The 22,692-nt window shown below is 33.5% G+C and overlaps 1 protein-coding gene across 1 annotated transcript; it reads left to right on the top strand.

Moving 5' to 3' along the window:
• Positions 1–16,180: 16,180 nt before the first annotated feature.
• Positions 16,181–16,747, top strand: LOC118896363 (double homeobox protein A-like). Its single transcript, XM_036854147.1, has one exon. It carries the CDS (start codon positions 16,181–16,183, stop codon positions 16,745–16,747), a length of 567 nt encoding a protein of 188 aa, XP_036710042.1.
• Positions 16,748–22,692: the final 5,945 nt, after the last annotated feature.

Genomic DNA, 22,692 nt, shown 5'->3' with positions numbered 1-22,692 from the left:
CTTTCTTCCTCTAGTGGCTCTTTCACACCTCAGGTCTTTCCTGACACCCATAATTATCTTTTTCTCAATTTAAATTTAACTTCTGTATAATGTATTATTCCATGATATGCTAATACTTCCCAACCACCTAAATTAGACCCTTTGTCTCCTATAATTTTTTCATGTTTTAAAACCTTGGAGGTACTCCATAAATGTATTTGTGGAATAGAGATATGAATTAATTAATTTGAAATTCTTCCTTAATTTATTTGAGACGAAGAGTATCTCTGTGGTACTTACTTTTAGAAATCAAATAATGGTAAATCTCGTATTTTTAGGACCTCTCAACTATGAGGTTCAGTCTCTTTTCATAGCAAATAGAACTTATTCTTACATGTTAGTTAACATTCATTTAAAAAGTGTTTATTTTGCCAACAGTTCCAGGTTTGGGGAATATAAAGAATAATAAAATATTCCCTGAAAAGAAGATTATAGAAAATAGAATAATTTAGAAAGTAAAAAGACAAATACAAAAAAATTTATCATTTTATAATTAAGCACATTGTGCTCCCTTGGTATATAGAAATTAAAACTAATTGAAACGAGTTTTGTTGCAGACAGAGACAGGGGAATATAAGTTTCCAGGCTATGGGAGCATAAAAAAGACATAAATAAGAGTTTGTGTCATCCTTTATGAAACTACATATATTCAATGCTAAGAAGCAAAGTAGATATGTATCTATCCATGCATATAAATGTACGTATGTATGCATATAAAATAGATGATATAATCAAGTTTCTAACCAAATATATGTAATACAATATCATTCATCTTAAAAAGATATCAAATATCTGAGACTTTTAAATAATTTTCAAGAGATAATGCTGGGGGATAGCTTCAAGATGATGGAGGAGTAAGAAGTGGAGATCACCTTTCTCCCAACAAATACATCAAAAATACATCTACATGTGGAACAACTCCTACAGAACACATACTGAACGCTGGCAGAAGACCTCAGACTTCCCAAAAGGCAAGAAATTTCCCACGTACCTGGGTAGGGCAAAAGAAAAAAGAAAAAACAGAGATAAAAGAATAGGGACAGGACCTGCACCAGTGGGAGGGAGCTGCGAAGGAGGAAAGGTTTCCACACACTAGGAAGCCCCTTCACTGGTGGAGACGGGGGGGCGGGTGGGGGGCAAGCTTCGGAGCCATGGAGGAGAGCACAGCAACAGGGGTGCAGAGCACAAAGCAGAGAGAGTCCCACACAGAGGATCACTGCCGACCAGCACTCACCAGCCCGAGAGGATTGTCTGCTCACCGGCAGGGGTGGGTGGGGGCTGGGAGCTGAGGCTCAGGCTTCGGAGGTCGGATCCCAGGGAGAGGACTGGGGTTGGCGGCGTGAACACAGCCTGACGGACGCTAGTGCACCACAGCTGGCTGGGAGGGAGTCTGGGAAAATGTCTGAAACTGCCTAAGAGGAAAGAGACCAATGCTTCAGGGTGCGTGAGGAGACGGGATTCAGAGCACCACCTAAACGAGCTTCAGTGATGGGTGTGAGCCACGGCTATCAGCACAGACACCAGAAACGGGCATGAAATGGTATGGCTGCTGCTGCAGCCACCAAGAATCCTGTGTGCGAGCACAGGTCACTCTCCACACCGCCCCTCCCGGGAGCCTGTGCAGCCCGCCACTGCCAGGGCCCCATGATCCAGGGACAACTTACCCTGGGAGAACACACGGAGTGCCTCAGGCTGTTGCAATCTCATGCCACCGCAGGCTCACCCCGCATTCCGTACCCCTCTCTCCCCACAGACTGAGTGAGCCAGAGCCCCCTAATCAGCTGCTACTTTAACCCTGTCCTGTCTGGGCAGGAACAGACGCCCTCAGGTGACCTACATGCAGAGGTGGGGCCAAATCCAAAGCTGAACCCCAGGACTTGTGTGAACAAAGAAGAGAAAGGAAAATTTCTCCCAGCAGCCTCAGGAGCAGTGGATTAAATCTCCACAATCAATTTGATGTACCCTGCATCTGTGGAATACCTGAACAGACAACAAATCATCCCAAAATTGAGTCGGTGGACGTTGGGAGCAACTGTAGACTTGGGGTTTTCTCTCTGCATCTAATTTGTTTCTGGTTTTAGGTTTATGTTAGTTTAGTATTTAGAGCTTATTATCACTGGTAGATTTGTTTATTGATTTGGTTGCTCTCCATTTTTTTTTAACATCTTTATTGGAGTATAATTGCTTTACAATGGTGTGTTAGTTTCTGTTTTATAACAAAGTGAATCAGGTTTATGTATACATATATCCCCACAACTCCACCCTCTTGTGTCTCCCTCCTACCCTCCCTATCCCACCCCTCTAGGTGGTCACAAAGCACCGAGCTGATCTCCCTGTGCTATGTGGCTGCTTCCCACTAGCTATCTATTTTACATTTGGTCGTGTATATATGTCCATGCCACTCTCTCACTTCGTCCCAGCTTACCATTCCCCCTCTCCATGTCCCCATGTCCATTTGCAACATCTGTGTCTTTATTCCTGTCCTGACCCTACGTTCTTCAGAACCATTTTATTTTTAAGATCCATATGTATGTGTTAGTATACGATTTTTATTTTTCTTTTTCTGACTTACTTCATTCTGTATGACAGTCTCTAGGTCCATCCACCTCACTACAAATAACTCAATTTCATTTCTTTCTATGGATGACTAGTATTCCATTGTATATATGTGCCGCAGCTTCTTTATCCATTCATCTGTTGATGGACACTTAGGTTGCTTCCATGTCCTAGCTATTGTAAAGAGCTGCAATGAACACTGTGGTACATGACTCTTTTTGAATTATGGTTTTCTCAGGGTATATGCCCAGTAGTGGGATTGCTGGGTCGTATGGTAGTTCTATTTTTAGTTTTTTAAGGAACCTCCATACTGTTCTCCATAGTGGCTGTATCAATTTACATTCCCACCAGCAGTGCAAGAGGATTCCCTTTTCTCCACACCCTCTCCAGCATTTATTGTTTGTAGATTTTTTTGATGATGGCCATTCTGACTGGTGTGAGGTGATACCTCATTGTAGTTTTCATTTGCATTTCTCTAATGATTAGTGATGTTGAGCATTCTTTCATATGTTTGTTAGCAATCTGTATATCTTCTTTAGAGAAATGTCTATTTAGGTCTTCTGCCTATTTTTGAATTGCATTGTTTGTTTTTTTGATATTGAGCTGCCTGAGCTGCTTGTAAATTTTGGAGATTAATCCTTTGTCAGCTGATTCATTTACAAATATTTTCTCCCATTCTGAGGGTTGTCTTTTCATCTTGTTTATGGTTTCCTTTGTCTTGCAAAAGCTTTTAAGTTTCAATAGGTCCCGTTTGTTTAATTTTATTTATATTTCCATTTCTCTAGGAGGTGGGTCAAAAAGGATCTTGCTGTGATTTATGTCCTAGAGTGTTCTGCCTATGTTTTCCTCTAAGAGTTTTATAGTGTCTGGCCCTACATTTAGGTCTTTAATCCGTTTTGAGTTTATTTTTGTGTATGGTGTTAGGGAGTGTCCTAATTTCATTCTTTTACCTGTAGGTGTCAAGTTTTCCCAGCACCACTTATTGAAGAGGCTTTCGTTTCTCCATTGTATATTGTTGCTTCCTTTATCAAAAATAAGGTGACCATGTGTGTGTGGGTTTTTCTCTGGGCTTTCTATCCTGTTCCATTGACCTATATTTCTGTTTTTGTGACAGTACCATACTGTCTTGATTACTGTAGCTTTGTAGTATAGTCTGAAGTCCGGGAAGCTGATTCCTCCAGCTCCATTTTTCTTTCTCAAGATTGCTTTGGCTATTCGGGGTCGTTTGTGTTTCCATACAAATTGTGAATTTTTTTGTTCTAGTTCTGTGATAAATGCCTTTCATAGTTTGATAGGAATTGCATTGAATCTGTAGATTGTTTTGGGTACTATAGTCATGTTCACAATGTTGATTCTTCTAATCCAAGAACATGATATATCTCTCCATCATGTTTGTATCATCTTGAATTTCTTTCATCAGTGTCTTATAGTTTTCTGCATACAGGTCTTTTGTCTCCTTAGGAAGGTTTATTCCTAGGTATTTTATTCTTTTTGTTGCAATGGTAAATGGGAGTGTTTCCTTACTTTCTCTTTCAGATTTTTCTTAATTAGTATATAGGAATGCCAGAGATTTCAGTGCATTAATTTTGTATCCTGCTACTTTACCAAATTCATTGATTAGCTCTAGTAGTTTTCTGGTAGCAACTTTAGGATTCTCTATGTATAGTATCATGTCATCTGCAAACAGCGACAGCTTTACTTCTTCTTTTCTGATTTGGATTCCTTTTATTTCTTTTTCTTCTCTGATTGCTGTGGCTAAAACTTCCAAAACTATGTTGAATAATGGTGCTGAGAGTGGGCAACCTTGTCTTGTTCCTGATCTTAGTGGAAATGGTTTCAGCTTTTCGCCATTGAGAACGATGTTGGCTGTCAGTTTTTCATATATGGCCTTTATTATGTTGAGTTAAGTTCCCTCTATGCCTACCTTCTGGAGAGTTTTTATCATGAATGGTGTTGAATTTTGTCGAAAGCTTTTCCTGCATCTATTGAGATGATCATATGGTTTTTCTCCTTCAATTTCTTAATATGGTTTATCACATTGATTCATTTGCATATATTGAAGAATCCATGCATTCCTGGGATAAACCCCACTTGCGTTTTGTGCTTTGTGTCCACCCAGATGTGTGGGATAGGGAGGGTGGGAGGGAGAAGCAAGAGGGAGGAGATATGGGATATATGTATATGTATGTCTGATTCACTTTGTTATACAGCAAAAACTAACACACCATTGTAAAGCAATTATACTCCAGTAAAGATGGTTAAAAACAAAAGAGATTATGCTGGGATATAAACTACTATATGTAAATATATAAGCAATAAGGATATATTTTAGAAAATAGTAAGTTATAGCCATTATTTTGTAGTAACTTGTAATGCAGTTCAATCTATTAAAAAAAAAAAGAAAGAAAACTGAATCACAATGCTGGATGAGGGTATTAAGTAGATGTATTTTTGAATTGCTTTTAATTAGATACACTTAAATTTGAGGATATTTAATTTTCTTTACTGACCCTTTTTTTTATTATAAAATTACCTTCTTTCTGTCTGTTAATACTTCTCAATTTGACTTCTAACTTGTAATTAATAAAGCCAAACCAACTTTCTATACTTTTTCTTCCAATGTTTTACTTTCAATGTGGTAGTGTCTTTATACTTAAAATTCATTTCTTTTAAAGAGCTTACAGTTTCACCTTGCTCTTTTAATCCTGCTAGGTTATCTTTGCTTGTAATTGGAGGTTTTACTTCACTTATATTTAACATAATTCTTGGTACGTTTGGTTTTATGTTGGCCATTATGTTACATACTTTCCATTTTTTCTCTCTTCTTTCTTTTCTGTCTTCTTTAAAATCAAAGAAATTTTGTTGTTATGCCATTCTCTCTCCTCTGTTGACATTTCAACTATCTTGCTTTTTGTTATTTTTAGGGATTTCTTTAGGGAAAAAAATAGGCCATCTTAATTTATCAGTCTTTAGCTTGGATTGATACTTACCACTTTATTTATAATGTATGAATCTTACAACAATCATTTAAAATAAAAAGTTCTTTTTTTGATATCAAATATTTTACAAACATACTTGTTATAAAGCCTCACAGATTCCCTTAAAATCTCATGTAGTGCAGGTCTGGCATATCTTGTTTAATTGCACTTCACAAATTGTGCTTTTTACAAGCCTGCATATAACAAGTCTATCGGTGCCATTTTTCCAGCAGCATTTGCTGACTTCATGTTTCTTTGTCATATTTTGAAAGTTCCCATAATATTTCAAACTTTTTTCATTATTACCATATTTGTTATAGTTATCTATGATCATTGATCTTTAACGTTAACTATTGAGACTTGTTGAAGGCGCAGATGATCATTAACATTTTTTAGCAATAAAGTATTTTTAAATGAAGGTTTGTATATTAATTTTTTAGACATAATGCTATTGCACATATAATAGTCTACATAATAGACTACAGTGTAGTGTAAACATAACTTTTATATGCACTGGGAAACCAAAAACTTCGTGTGACTCTTTTTTTGAGATATTCACTTTAATTTGGTGTTGTCTGGAACCGAACCTGCAATATCTCCAAGGTTTATGTGTACTAGAGACAAATTATCTCTGCTTACGTGTGAAAAACCTATACTTCAACTTTACTGTTGAGAACTTTTACTACAAAATTAAATTTGCAGAAATAATGTGGAGAGTAGAAGCAGATTCCATAAACTCTGCACCCAGTTTCCCTTATATTTAAAATCGTAACATTTGTATGATACACTTGTTAGAATTAAAAACCAGTATTGATTATTAAGTAAAGTCTATGTATTATTCAGATTTTCTTGACATGCACTTAATGTCCTTTCTCGGTTCCACGATCTCATCCAAAATAGCATACTGAATTTAATCATCATGTATCCTTAGGCAACTCCAGGCTGTAACAGTTGCCCAGACATTTCTTGTTTTCAGTGAACCTGAAAGTCTCAGAATACTGGTCAAATATTTTGTAGAAAGTCTCTCAATTATAACTGAATATTTTTCTCATTTTTAGACTGGTGTTATACAAGAAAGACCACTGAGGTAAAAGTGTCATTTTCAACACATCATATCAAGAGAACACAATACCAAGGTAAGTAATGACTGCTGATGTTGATCGTAATCACCTGCCTGAGTTAGTGTTTGTCAGCTTCCTCTACTTTAAAGTTGTTCTTTATCACCATTTTTCAGTACTGTACTATCTGAAAGGAGTTCACTATCTACAGTCCATACCTAAACAGTGGGGAGTTAGGCTTTACCTCTGTGGTACTGGATTATCTACATAAATTATTTGGAATCTTTATTCATGGGACATAAGTCTCTTACCCCTGCCCCATTTATTAATTTAATCATCTAATTGTATCAGTATGGACTCATGGATACTTATTTTATACTTTGGTTAGTATCCAGTACTATTTTATTGATTTTATGGTTCAAAATATTCCAGTTTTTTGCCATTGGAAACTCTTTCAGTTGGCTTCTGTAATCCTATTTACTTACCCCTTCCCATTATTGTGTGTGTTTTGGGAGGAGCTGTTTTGTTTTTTAGCACTCTCTTACTTTCTGGTGCTACAGGATGATTCAGGAACATCTGGTAGACTTCCTCTTCAGGCCTAGAATCAGCCACTTCTCCAGGAGCTCAGTTTCATTTTATTGGAGGATGATATTTGAAACCAAGATCTGGGTGCTAGATGTGCTTGTCATTTCTGTAGTATCATTGTTTCTAGGGCATCTTGGCTGATAGAGCAAAGAAATATGTGTGTGTGTACTAACCCATAAATATACATATATCTATAAATATTTCTCTATCTATACTAAGCTAGAGATGATTCATACTGGTATCTCCAATTCTAATTCCCTACTGCGTGGATCATTCTAGCCTCTCCCCCTTGTTTGTGTGTGAACTCCCATTCTAAAAGTGATACAGTGGTATCAAAAATTTTAACCTATGTCCCCATAGGCAAGAAAAGTAATCAACTAGAATTCAATTCTTATGAACAGTTTCTTTTGCCTTTATTCTTGCTAACCTAAGTAACTTTGAAAGTGAGTGGAACATGCAATTTTCTCCCCCACCCACCTCAGTGAGAGTGTTTCATACATTTATAATATAGTTAAATTGTTTTTGTAATAGTTCACATTCCTTCATGGGACCTCCCAACATCCTAAATGATTTTTGTTTGTTTCATACATAAAGTTCAGTCTTTGTGTTGTAAATTCTATGGATTTTGATGAATTCATAGTGTAATGTATCAACCATTACAGTATCATACAGAATATTTTTACCACCCTAAAAATTGTCCTATGTTTTACATATTCAATCCTATTCATCCCACTCCCAATACACCTGGAAACTATTGATCATTTGTTGTTGCTGTAGCTGTGCCGTTTCCAGAATGTTATATAATTGGGATCATACAGTAGGTAGATTTTTTAGACTGGCTTATTTTGCTCATCAGTATGCATTTTTAACTCATCAGTGGCTTTGCATGGCTTGATATTTCCATGGCATTCCTTTTTATTGCTGAATAGTATTCCATTGGATAGATTAAAACATTGTTAGTTTATCCATTTCACCTATTGGAGGTCCTCTTAGTTGCTTCCGTTGCTTCTAGTTTTTTGGTGATTCCAAAGTTGCTGTAAACATTTGTTTGCAGGTTTTTGTATGGACATAAGTTTTCATATAAGTTGGGTAAATACCTAGGAGTGATACTGTTTTATCATATGGGAGACTATATTTACCTTTTAAGAAACTGCCAAACTGTTTTCCAAAGTGCCTGTACCATTTTACATTCTCAGCAGAAATGAATGAGAATTTTTGTTGCTTCTCATCCATACCAGCTGTTGGTATTATTAGTATTTTGGATTTTAGCCATTCTAATAGATGTGTAGTGATATTTCACTGTTGCTTTAATTTAAAATTTCCTTATGCCATATGTTGTTGAGTATCATTTTATATGCTTTCTGGCATATGCTGTAAATGTTGTATACATTATGGTGAGATATCTGTTCTGATAATTGGTCCTTATTTTTTATTGTGCAATTATTTAAAAATTTTTATTGGAGTATAGTTGATTTACAATGTTGTGTTAGTTTTAGGTGTATAGCAAAGTGAATCAATTATATATGTACATATAACCACTCTTATTTTTTTAGATTCTTTGTCCATATTTTAATTGGATTGTTTTTATTGTTGAGTTTTGAATTCTCTGTATAGTTGTATGTATTTTGCAAATGTTGTCTCTACATAAGTGGTTTCTCTTTCAAGTTTCTTGATACTGTTTTCACAGAGCAGAAGTTTTTAATTTTAATTAAGCTCAAATTGTCATTTTTTCTTTCATGTTTTGTAGTTTGGTGTTGAGTTAAATAATGAAATCTTAGATACAAAATCACACAGATTGTCTCCTATGTTTTCTTCCAGAATTTTTTGTTTTTGTTGTATATTAGAGTCTATGAACCATTTTGAGTTAACTTTTATAAAAAGTGTAGGGTCAGTGTCTATGTCATTTTATTTTTCCTTTTGTACCTTTGGGTTTGTGTCTGTTTTTTTTGGTTTGTTTGTTTTATTTTGTTGCATATGCACATCCTTGTTCCAGCACCATTTATTGAAAAGTCTATCATTTCTACTTTGTATTGTCTTTGTTCCTTTGTCAAAGATCTGTTCACTATGTTTGTGTGTCTTTTTCTGACATCTCTATTCTGTTCCATTGACCTATGGGTCTATTCTTTCACCAGTACCATAATGTTTTCATGATTTCCTACATAGATAATCATGTCATGTGCAAATGAAGACAGACTTATCTTTTTTCATATCCATATGTGCTATATTTTCTGTTCTTGTTTTATTGCACAAATAGAAAATCCAGTGTGTTATTGAATAGGATTATTCAATAGAGATAATTGCCTACTTTCTGACCTTAAGATAAAAATGTCCAGTTTCTTACCATTAAGTATACTGTTAGCTGTAGGTTTTTGTTGACATACTTTATCAAGTTGAGGAAGTTCTTTATTTCTAGTTTGCTGAGAATTTTAATGAAGAATGAGTGTTGGAATTTGTTAAATGCTTTTTATGCCTGAATTGATAGGATCATATGATTTTTCTTCCTTATCCCATAATGTGGTGAATTATACTGATTTTTAAATATTGAACCACCCTTACATACCTGGAAGAAATCTCACTTGATTGAGATGTATAATTTTTTAATATATTATTGGATTGGATTTGTTAATACTTTGTGAGGATTTTTGAGTATAAGTTTATGAGAGATACTGGTCTGTAGTATGCTTTTTCTCAATGTCTTTATCAAGTTTTGGTATTTGGAGTAATGTTAAACTCACAAAATGAGCTTGGAAGTGGAAACTATTACCTCTGCTTCTGTGTTCTGGAAGATAATAATGGCTTTATTTTTGAAGGTTATTAATAATTGACTTTATGTAATTGATAAAGGTCTAGTCTTATTGTGCATTTCTCCTAATTTGAGTGCTGGTAGTTTGTGTCTTTCAATGAATAGATCCAAATTAAGTTAATTGATTTAAGTTACCAAATATGTGGGCATGGAGTTGTTAATAGTAAGTTTTTATTATACTTTTAGTGCCCATGGGATCACTGTTGATAACCCTTCTTTTATTTCTGATAATGGTTATTTGTATTTCCTGTATTTCTTTCTTAATTAACCTGGCTGAGTTTATCAATTTTATTGATCTTTTTAAAGAAACAGCTTTGATTTTGTTCATTATGCCAATTTTTTTTTGCTTTTAATTTCGTTGGTTTCTGCTCCAATTTTTATTTCCTTCTACTTGTTTAGATTTAAATTGCTATTATTTCCCTAGTTTCCTAAAGTAGAATCTTAATTATTGATGATAGATATTTTTAAAATATATTCATTCAATGCTATAAATTTCCCTCTAAGCATTGCTTTTACTACATTGCACAAATTTTTATAAGTTGTATATTCATTATACTTCAAAATATTTTTATTTTTCTTAAAATTTCTTCTTTAAACCATACATCATAACAAGTATATTGCCTAATTTCCACATATTTGAGGATTTTCCAACTATCTGTTCTTGATTCTAGTTGAATTCAACTGTGACCTGAGAAAAGATTTGATAATCTTTTCTATTCTTTAATATTTCTTTAAAAGAATTTCTATTCTTTTAAATTTGTTGCAGTGTGTTGTGTGGCCCAAATATGGTCTATCTTGATGAATGTTACATGGGCTTTAGAAGAATGTGTGTTCTGCAAGCCTTTTGGAGTATTCTGTAAATATCTATTGAATCATTTTTAAAATGCTGTTCCAGCCAAATACATCCTAAGTAAGTTTATAACTGCTTGATTTATCAATTATTGAAATTGGAGTATTAAAATTTCCAACTATAATAGTGGATGTGTCTATTTCTTGCTGTGGTTCTAGCAGTTTTGCCTCATGAACTTTGAAGTTCTTTTGTTAGGTGCATATGCATTTAGGATTGTTGTGGCTTCTTGGAGCATTAACCCCTTTATCATTATGTAATTTTCATGTTAATCCCCATAATTGTCCTTGTTCTGAAGTCAGATTTGTCTGAATGTAGTACAGCTACTTCAGCTTTTCTTTGATTAGTATTAGCATTGTACATCTTTCTCAATTCTTTTAATATGTGAGTCTTTATAGAGTCCTTAAAATTGAAGTGGGTTTCTTTAGACAACAGATATAGTTGGGTCTTGATTTTCATATTCTCTGACAATCTCTGTATTTAATCAGTTTATCTAGATCATTCACACTTAAAGTGATAATTGCTGAAGTTGGATTAATGTCTGCCATGCTTGTAACTGCTTCATCTTTGTTAACTTACTCCTAGTTTCTTTTATTTCTAGTTTTTCTACTTTCTTTGGTTTTTAATTGAATATTTTATGATTTCATTTATTTCTTTTTTGAGCATATCAATTATATAGTATTTTTAGCTGTTGATTTAGATTTTGCAATATATATTTTAACTACTTTTAAGTCTGTCTTAAAATAACACAATACTACTTCACATGTCCCTTGTAACATTGCATCATTCATTTCATTTAGTCACATGTTATGAATACCCAATATATTTTTATTACTACCTAAACAGATAGTTATTTTAGATAAATATAAGAATAGAGAAATAAAATATTTATCTTCATTTATTAATTTTCCAGTGCTATTTCTTTCTTTATGTAGATACAAATTTCTGATCTATATCATTTTCTTTCTCCATGGGAATTTTAAAATGAAACCATTTCTTTCTGGACAGGTCTGCTAGCCTTGAATATCCTTTTTTGTTTGTTTTTTCCTGAGAAAGGATTTATTTATCTTTCATTTTTGAAAAATAATTTTTCTGGACATAGAGTTCTAAATTGGTGGATGTTTTTCTTTTAACACTTTAAATATTTTACTCTACTTTCTTCTTGATTGTGTGGTTTTGACATAAAGTTGGTTGCAATTCTTTTCCCTTTTTTCTGTATAGGTAGGGTGGTTTTTGTTACCTGTTCAACTTCTTTCAAGACTTTCCCTTTGTCTTCGGTTTTCTGCATTTTGATCATGATATGCCTAATGCAGAATTTTTTGGTACTTATTCTGCCTGATGTTCTTTGTAGAACTGTAGTTTGATACTTGTTGTTAACTTTGGAAAATACTTGCAGGACATTTGGTCCTGTCCAAAACATCCATTACATACACTTAACATTTAATCATATTTAGACCTGTCCAAATGTCTATAAGACATTTGGTCTATGTGAAAAGTCCTTGATATTTGGTTCTGTTGTCCAAAACCATTTGGAATGAACCAAAAATGCTCATAGACATTTTAGATAGGATCACACTTCAAGGATATTTTCACGTGGACAAATATCTTATGGACATTTTGGAAAGGACCAAATGTCTGCTAACCTTAGATAACTCTTTACAATTATTAGTTCTAGTATTTGTTCTGCTCTATTCTCTCTTCTGGACAGTCATGTTTATGTTAAGCTTTTGAAATGGCCCCTTAGTTTCTGGATGTTCTATCTGTTGTCTTTCTTTCAGTTTTTCTTTTTGTATTTCAGTTTGGGAAGTTTCTGTTAACCTGTCTTCAAGCTCACTGATTCTTTCCTTGGACATGTCTACTTTATTTATAAATCCATCAAAGGCATTTTTCAAACTTTTTACAATGTTTTTTAAAAAATTAAAGTGTTTTAGATTTTTTTGAGTTTCTGTCTTTTTAGATTACCTATATATTATTGTACAGTGTACATTTTTTAACATAAATGATATTTAAATTAGATTTGTGATAATAGTTTTATGTCATATTTCAGTCTGGTTCTCATGTTTGCTTTGCCTCATCTTGCCTTTTAGGATGGCTTATAATTGTTTTTGTTCAAAGCTGGACATGATTACTGAGTAACAGAGACTGAGGTATAATTAGGTCTTTATGTAAATCTAGTTAGGAGTTGGGCTATTTTGTAATGTTAGCTATGAGAGCCAGAGACTTCAAATTCATCTAGTTTTTTTTGGTTTTTGTCTCCCCTGTTAACTTTGGACTTCCCTAAATACTTATCCTCCAAGTGGATCTGTGTTTCATAGCTCTTTGGTCTGTTATTACACTGGAGTCTTGCTGGTTTGGTGGTAAGGTGTGGGGGCAGGGAAGCGTTCTAAAATATTTTGATTAAATTTCATTATTTTAATGAGTCTATGTGTCCTTGGCTGTAACCTTAACAAGTGTTTCTTAGTTTTCCACTCACAAGACTACACTGAGCTAGAATGGGAGAAATGCCATGTCCCCAGGTGGAATAAGGCTCTGGAGATTACACCATTGTTATGAAGAAGGTGCTTGGAGTATATTTCACAAGTACTATTAGTCCCCTTCCTGTATCAGAGCCATAAGGGAATCTTCTTGAATTGTTACCATGATAATCTTTGCTTTGTAGCAGAGAAAGGTCAGTATGCTGATGACTTTCCTCCCTGGTACTCACCAGTTAACTTATACTAACTTAGAGTCTTCTAGTGCTTCTAGGGGTCTTCAGATTTTCCTTTTCCCCTTCAAATCTTGGCAAGCCCTGCAGACTTGCACCATGGGGGGGCAGTAGTCTATCAAGTCTCCAGCCCTACATTATTGTTTCTCATGAGACCTTGGGGAAAAATAATAATAAGGTGCAGATTAACTTTGTAGTCAAGGTTTCCAGTGACTTTAAAATGTAATACTAGTTCTCTCTAAGATTAAAAAAAAAAAAAATTCATCTGTTTCTTCTTACTATCTTCCATGATGGACTCCTATTCATGTTCTGACAAAGGTGAATCTGTTTGTATGCCTAATCTGCACATAGATGTTTACCAACCTTTGGAATTCAGTTAGCATGCTTACCTTGTGACCTCAGATATCTGTTGGGCTCAAAACCAACGATTTAATAGACTAGCTTATTTTATTACTAGAATGGAAGACATTGTCTTGCAGCTTTTTATCCCTGAGAGAACAGGTGTTCCTGAATTTATATTTAAATAATACACTTTTCCGTATTTTGACCTCTGTTTGTTTTTATTTTCCTTGTTTCTGCACATAATCATATCCAAAATCAATGTATTGTATTAACTTATACAATCAGTTTGTACTAATTAGAAAATACCCTCAGTATATCTCTTCTAGAAGTCCTCAATTACTCATAGAATAATTATTTTAGTATTACATTTTCAAGTCCCTTTAGAATTCTTTACTTTATCCCCCCTTTGGCAGGTTCTGGATGTATGTTTATTTATTTTAAAGAAAATGTCCCAGGAATTGTGTTAAATGCTATGAACATTTAACAAAATAGCACAAAATCCTTTTTCTCAAGGGGGTCTCAAATAAGTATAGGAGATAGACCGTTTCAAAACAATTTAACATATGTTAAAAGAGTGGCATGGACTAAGGAGCCCTATTTCTGTTTGAGGACATAAGGGAGCCCTAGACTGAAGAGATGATGCCTGAGCTCAGTTATGCTAGCATCTCTCAAGGGTTAGAATTCCAAAACTTTAAATTTTTAAATTTATACTACAATCACTGTCTAGAATACAAGATATACTTATTTGGATAATGGTTAATGGTTTATTTCATGCCTAATGTTTTTAATCTTTATTAAGAATAATCATCCTACACTTAAAGATTAGTACATTATTCTTGTTGAACATAAATGCAAAATACTTAGTTTGATAATCACCATTCCAACTACCTGCAAAACATCTGATATGGGCATGAAACAATATTGAAAACAGTATCAATAAGCATTTGATTTATTTGAAATTAATAATAAACAGTTATTTGCTAATTTTTTAACTACAATTTAATAAGTCATAACATATGATACACCATTCTCACAGCCATTTCTAACCTTGACCTATAGCCTTGGTTTAATCCGAACTCCTTGGTTCTACCATATTACCTAATTCACTACAGAAGTGACAGCTGTTATTTTTCACTATATTGGAGATGAAACAATCACTTTGAGCCAGACAGGCTGTCACTTCTCATTATTCTTGGTTAGCATGATATGCCATACAAAATTAACCAACATATTATAGGAAATATCATAAGAGGTTTCATGGTAATAATCAATATAAATCTGGCATTTGATTCTGGAATCAATTACTGCCAAAGACATCTTAGACCCAGACTTCCAGCAAGGGAATCTGCTGAACTATAGTGAGTAAGTGTAAATAAAGAATGATAAGGCTTAAACTCTAGAGATGTCATAAAATCCTATGGTTATGTGCCTCAGAGTTTTAATCAATATGACTTTAAAAGAGCAGAAATGTCAGGAATGTTCACACTTAACCATAAATGATGAAAATGTGAAAACGTGTTTGTAGTAACAACTCAGGGAAATCTAAAACTACTTGTGTAGAAGAAAAATAAATAATGCAGTCTAGTCTGTGCTAGTCTTTTCTATTCTCTTAACAGTGTCTTTCTCAAGCAAAACAAAAAAAATTAACAAAGTTAAATTTATCCAATTTTATTTTATTGATGGATTATACTGTAATGTTTTATGTAAGAAATCTAATACTAGATAATCTATACATAATTAAATATCTGGTAAATAATAGATATTTATTAGATAATAGATTATGTTAGCTACCCAAAGTCATAAAGATTTCTCCTTATTTTTTCTTCTAGAACACTTATGGTTAAGTTTTCACATGTATTCCTGAAATCTATTTTGATTTACATTTTATATTTGGCTCAAGTTGTGGATTGAAACTTACATTCCTATTTTCTGTATAGATTGAAACTTAGATTTCTTTTTCAGAATAGATTTACAATTTTTCTATCTCCATTTGGTATTAAAAAGAAAAAACCTTCTTGTTTTCTCCATTGAATAGCCTTTACGCCATGTCAAATATTGACAAAAATGGATGTGTTGATCCACTTCTGAGCTTCATATTCCTTTCTAGTGATATATTTGCCTATCTTGATGCTACCACCAAACTATCTTGATTTATAGCTTTATAATATGATGCGAAGTGAGCTAGTATAGTCATATAATTTTGTTCTTCTTTTAAAAGTTGATTTGGGCTCCTATACAAATCCTTAGACTCCATGACTCTCTTCTAACATGGCCCAAGATAACGTTTCAAACAATACCATAGCAACAAAGCATAGAGGCAGACGCACCAGCTTCACAGAAGATCATCTGAAAATCCTCACTGACACATTCAACAAAACCCCTTACATAGGTTATGCTTCCAGACAAAGACTTGCTTTAGAAACCAACACCGAAGAGTTTACAATCCAGTATTGCTTTCAGAATCGAAGAACTAGCCATGGATTCCAGAAAAAATCAGAACCTGAGGAGCACTTAGAATCAAGCCAAAACCGAGATCACGCTGAAGAGAAGATTCAAAGTAGAAATGACAGACAGCCTCGCATCAAGTACACTTGCTCCCAATTACACACCCTCAACAAGGCATTTATAGGCAACAATTATCCTGGGAGAGATTCCATAGAGAAACTTGCAAAAGAAATTGGGGTCTCAGAGTCAAGAGTTAAAGTTTGGTTTCAAAATCACAGATCTAGTTGCTGTATCCAAAGAAAAAAAGAAGCTAATGAGGGCTTAGAACAAAGACAAAACCAGGGACAAGATCTCTGCGATGAGAGCCTTGAAGGTTTAGAAAGTACGTAGAATGGCACCAATCTCCTTAGAGACAACTATCTTATTTCCCTGGAGTCAGAACAGGGTGAAAAGGGAGACAGATTCAGTGTATTTTATGTCATCAGCCTGGGATCCAAATTTTTCAGTCTTCCTGGGAACATACCCTGCTAAACATACCTTCAGCTTCTCCAGAGGCAGAGCCTTCTGGAGATGGTAAAAAGGACTTCAGGAGGCAGAGGCAGATTAAAAACACCACACAACCCTACTGACTGAGCCTGGCTCCAGAGTTCAGCAGGTCTTGAGGACAATGAAAATAAATGTATTAATATCAGTTTTCAGTCATCATAGTAATGACTGATTCAGGCAAAAATCATCAATACATGTGTGGTATTGTGACGTTTGATAAGAAATAAATATTGGTCTTCATCTTTTCTGGTACAGAACTCCTAAAGCCCTTGGGATTTTCTGTGATAAGAGCAATAAATATGTTTTTTGTTATGTGAAAAAAAAGTGTTCAAGGTCCACACACACACACGTACACACACACACACGTACACACACACACTCACATATATATTTTAGAATCAACTAGTCATTTGGTTAAAAAAACAAGCCTGCTGGGATTTTGACTGGAATTGCATTGAATGTGTAGATAAACCTGTAGACGAATTTAGGAAGAATTGGCATGTAAATGATAGTGAATTTTTTGATTGATGAAAATCTCTCTTAGCAATTTTTTTGTAGCTTTCAGTATACAAGTCTTTATACATCTTTAGTTTATACTTAAGTATTTCGGATTTTGATGACATTTTAAGTTTTCCCTTTGTAATTATTTTATATAGAAAATAATTGGTGTATATATTGATCTTTTATTGTGCAACCTTGCTAAATTTATTGTTTATAGTAGCAGTCTTGTAGGATCTGTTATGTTTTCTACATAGATGATCTTGTGTTCTAGGAATAACATTTATGTCTTCCTTTCAAATCTGGACATTTTTATTTCTTTAATTTTCCCCATTTCATTGAATGGAACCTACAAGACATTGTTGAAGAGAAGTGATGAACATGGACATTCTTGTCTTATACCTGATATCAGGGGAATTCCTTTAGTATTTCTCCATCAGATATGATGCCAGCTGTAGGGTTATTTGTAAATGTACTTTTATCACATTGATGGGGTTCCCTTCTACTTTGCGTTTTCTCTGATTTTTATCAGGAATGGATGTGGAATTTCACCAAATGCCTTTTCATCAATTAGTATGTTTTTCTTTTCTAGTTTGTTAATATGGTGAAATGCATTAGACAATTTGGAAAGTCAATTCAACCTTATATTTCTGGGAGAAACAAAACTTAGACATGATGTATTGTTGATTTCAGTTTGGTAAAACTTTGTTTAGAATTTTTACTTATATGTTCATGTTAATTTGGGACATTGGTCTGTAGTTTTATTTTAATGTCTTTCTCTGATATCAGTACAAAAGTGAGGTGAACTTCATAGAATGAACTAGGAAGTATTTCCTTACCTCTAATATTCAGGGAGATTCTCTGTAGATTTATTAGTGTTTCTCCCTTACATGTTTAGAAAAATTCTCCAGTGAAGCCATCAAGGCCTCAAACTATTTTGTTGGAAGCTTTATTTTGTTCTGTTTATAAGAAATATGATGTATTCAATAGTACTGAGCAATTCCTATTTCTTCTTGAATGAGCTTTGATGCTTTGTGTCTTTTAAGAAATCTATCTAGATTGTCAAACTTATTTGAATAGTTTGTATTATACCCTCTTAATATACTTTTAATATATAGAGAGTTTGTAGTGATGTCACTTGTCTCGTTCATGACATTCTAATTGGTGTCTTTATATCCTTTTTTGAATTATGGATTTAATTGATCTCCTGAAAAAAAAATTTATATAATTTAATTTATCAATTTTTTGTTTTCTTTTTCTTCAGTTTCTGCTCTGATCTTTCATTTTTTCCTGCTTATATTGTTTTGCTTATTTTTTAAATTCTCAAGGTAGAGGCTGAGATCACTGTTCCTTTCTGAAACAGGTCTTATTGTTACAAATTATCTTCTAATAACTACCTTAGTAACATTTCACACATTTCAACATATTGTTTTTAGTTTCATTCTACTTAAAAATAATTTCCAGTTTCTTTTTTTTTTAATACATCTTTATTGGAGTATAATTGCTTTACAATGTTGTGTTAGTTTTTGCTGTACCACAAAGTGAATCAGCTATATGCATACATGTATCCCCATTTCCCCTTCCTCTTGAGCCTCCCTCCCACCCTCCTTAACCCACCCCTCTAGGTCACAAAGCACAGAGCTGATCCTCCTGTGCTTTGCAGCAGCTTCCCACTAGCTATTTTACCTTTGGTAGTGTATATATGTCAGTGCTACTCTATCACTACGTCCCAGGCTCCCCTTCCCCCACTGTGTCCTCAAGTCCATTCTCAACGTCTGCATCTTTATTACTGCCCTACCACTAGGTTCCTCAGTACCATTTTTCTAGATTCCATATATATGCTTTAGCATATGGTATTTGTTTTTCTCTTTCTGACTTACTGCACTCTGTATGACAGATTTTAGGTCCATCCACCTCACTACAAGTAACTCAATTTCGTTCCTTTTTATGGCTGAGTAATATTTTATTGTTTTAAACTTCTTCTATGATCCATATGTCACTTAGAATTGTATTATGTTTTCAAATATTTAGAAATATCCCAAATAGTTTTCTGATATTGATTACTTAAGGTTTAATTTTATTGTGGAAAATAGGATGTGCATAGTTTTAATCCTTTTATATATATATTAAGACGTATTTTCTGCTGGTGTTGGGTTTGAGGTGGAGTGTGCAATAAATGTCAGTTGCACCAAGTTGGTTTCAAGTGTTGTTCAAGACTTCTATATATCCCTTACTGATATTTTTTCTAGTCTATCAACTATTGAGATTTTTTTTTTAATCCCTGAGTATACTTGTAGAATTACCTATTTTTCTTTGCAGATATATCAGTTCTGTTTCATTTATTTTGAAGCTCAGTTATTATGTACATAATAATTGTAGACTTATATATCCCCACATATAAATTGTTGCCTTAGTCAATGAGTAAATTTTATCCTTGGTAATAGTATTTGCTCTAAAACCTGTTTTGTCTGATGTTAATATAGCCACCTTAGATTTTAATTTAGTGTTAGCATGACAAACCCTCTTCCATTAAAAAAAAATCTATCAATGACTTTAATGTGAGTTTCTCTTAATGAGTATAGAGATGATCTTGCTTTTATATTTATTATCAAAGTCTTTGCCTTTAAATGGGGTGTTTTAAACCTTTATATTTAATATTATCATTGAAATAGTTGGATTTAAATCTATGTTCTTGCTATTTGGTTTTCACTTGTCAAATATCTTCTTTCTTTCCTTTTCCCTCTCCTTCTGACTTCTTTTCTATAAATTGCTTAATTTTTATATTTTCATTTCCTTTCCTTTTTGACTTACTAGCATTTATCTCTAATATTTTATTGTGATACTTTGGTGGTTGCTTCAGGGTTTGCCATATATCTTCAACTTACCACAGTCTGCCTTCATATGATATACTTCATCCATAGGACAATAAACTTCTTGCTGGCTTTTTGCTATTATAGTCATTCATTATATTTCTACATATATAATAAATCATACAGTTCATTATCTTTTTTCCCATTAAATCTTTGATTATCTTTTAAAGAAATTTCAATAATATGGGGAAAAACTCCACATTTTCTCAGTATTTGTGATGTTCTTCATTCCTTTTCCTTGTCCCACATTTCTATTTGGTATCATATTCCTTTGGCTTAATGACTAGCTTTATCATTTCTTTTAGTGCAGTATGGCTGAGGATGGACATTGTCAGATTTTGTGTGTCTAAAAAGATTATTTCTCCTTCCATTATTTTTGAAAGATATTTCTTGCTTAATAAAGATCTCTAGGTTGACATATTTTTAGGGTTTAAATGCATTGCTTTGCTATCTTCTAATGAAAAACCCACTGTATTTCTTACATTAACATAGAGAAGATTTAAATTGTCTTTTTGTTTATGGGCTTATTTTAAGATTTTCTCTCTTTTTAAAATATACAATACAGTATTACTGTTAACTTTTATTTACTATAGTCACCATGTTGTACATTACATTCCCATGACTTATTTAGATTATAAGTGGAAGTTTGTACCTTTTGACTTCTTCACCCATTTGGCCCACTCCCCACCCTCCTGTTTCTGGAAACCACCAATCTGTTTTCTCTTGCTATGAGCTCATTTTATTTTGTTTGTTTTAGATATTACATATACATGAGATCATATGTTATTTATTGTTCTCCCTGACTTCTTTCACTCAGCATAATGTCCTCAAGGTCCATCCATTTTGTCAAAAATGGCAAGATTTCATTCTTTTTTATGGCTAGATAATCCATTGTACAGCACCTTTTTTTTATTCCTTTATCTATCAATGGAAACTTAGGTTTTTTCCATATCTTGTATATTGTAAATAATGCTGCAATGAACATGGGAGTGCATATATGTTTTCAAGTTAGTGTTTTTATTTTCTTCAGATAACTACCCCAAAATGGAATTGCTAGATCATATGGTAGTTCTATTTTTAACTTTTGGGGAACCTCTATACTGTTTCCCATTGTAGCTGCACCAATATACATCACCACCAACAGTGCACTAGGGTTCCCTTTTCTCCACATCCCCACCAACAGTTATCTCCTGTCTTTTTGATAATAGCCATTCTGACATGTGTGAAGTGATATCTCATTGTGGTTTTGATTTGCATTTTCCTGATGATTAGTGATACTGAGCACCTATTTATGTACCTTTTGGTCATCTGTATGTCTTCTTTGGAAAAATAACTATTCAGATATTTTGCTCATTTTTAATTGGACAGATTTTTTGTTCTTTATTTTTTTGTTTGTTTTTGCTATTGAGTTGTATGAGTTTTTTCATATTTTGGATATTAACCCCTTATCAGATATATGATTTACAAATATTTTCTCCCATTCAGTATGATGTCTTTTCATTTTTGTTGATGGTTTCCTTTGCTGTGAGGATTTTTAGTAGGTTGTAGTTCCACTTGTTTATTTTTACGTTTGTTGCCTTTGCTTTTGATGTGAGTTCCAAAAAAATCATTGCCGAGAGTGATGTCAATTTGCTTATTGCCTGTTTTTCTTCTAGAAGTTTTATAGTTTCAGGTCTTGTGTTCAACTCTTTAATCCATTTTGAATTAATTTTTGTACATTGTTAATTTTGTACATTTTTTGTTAATTTTGTATAAGATAGCAGTCCAATTTTGGTTTTTTTTTTTTTAATGTGGCTGTCCACTTTTCCCAGAACCATTTATTGAAGGGACCGTACTTAGCCCATTGCATATTCTTGGCTCCTTTGTTGTAAATTAATTGACCATGTAAGTGTGGGTTTGTTTCTGAACTCTATTCTGTTCCATTGGTCTATTTGTCTGTTTTTATGCCAATACCATACTGTTTTAATTACTGTATCTTGTGATACAGTTTTAAGTCAGGGAGGATGATGCCTCTAGCTTTGTTTCTTCAAAGTTTGCTCTGGCTATTCTGGGTCTTTTATGGTCCTATGTAAATTCTTGAATTGTTTGTTTTATTTCTGTAAAAATGCCACTGGAATTTTGATAGGGATTTCATTGACTCTGTAAATTGTGTTGGGTAGTATGGACATTTTAACGATATTAATTTTCTAATCCATGAGCAAAGAATATCTTTCCATTTATTTTTGTCTTCTTCAGTTTCTTTCAACAATATCTTATAGTCTTAAATACAACATACTGAAACTTATAGGATGCAGCAAAAGCAGTTCTAAGAGGAATGTTCATAGAGGTATATGCCTACCTCAGGAAGCAAGAAAAATCTCAAATAAACATCTTGACTTTACACCTCAAGGAACTAGAAAAAGAAAAACAAATGAGGCCCAA

The sequence above is a fragment of the Balaenoptera musculus genome, chromosome 6, assembly GCF_009873245.2.
Source record: "Balaenoptera musculus isolate JJ_BM4_2016_0621 chromosome 6, mBalMus1.pri.v3, whole genome shotgun sequence".
In the NCBI taxonomy this organism is placed as follows: domain Eukaryota; kingdom Metazoa; phylum Chordata; class Mammalia; order Artiodactyla; family Balaenopteridae; genus Balaenoptera; species Balaenoptera musculus.
Note: the sequence above shows the minus strand (reverse complement) of the source record. Positions and strands in the feature narration are given on the sequence as shown.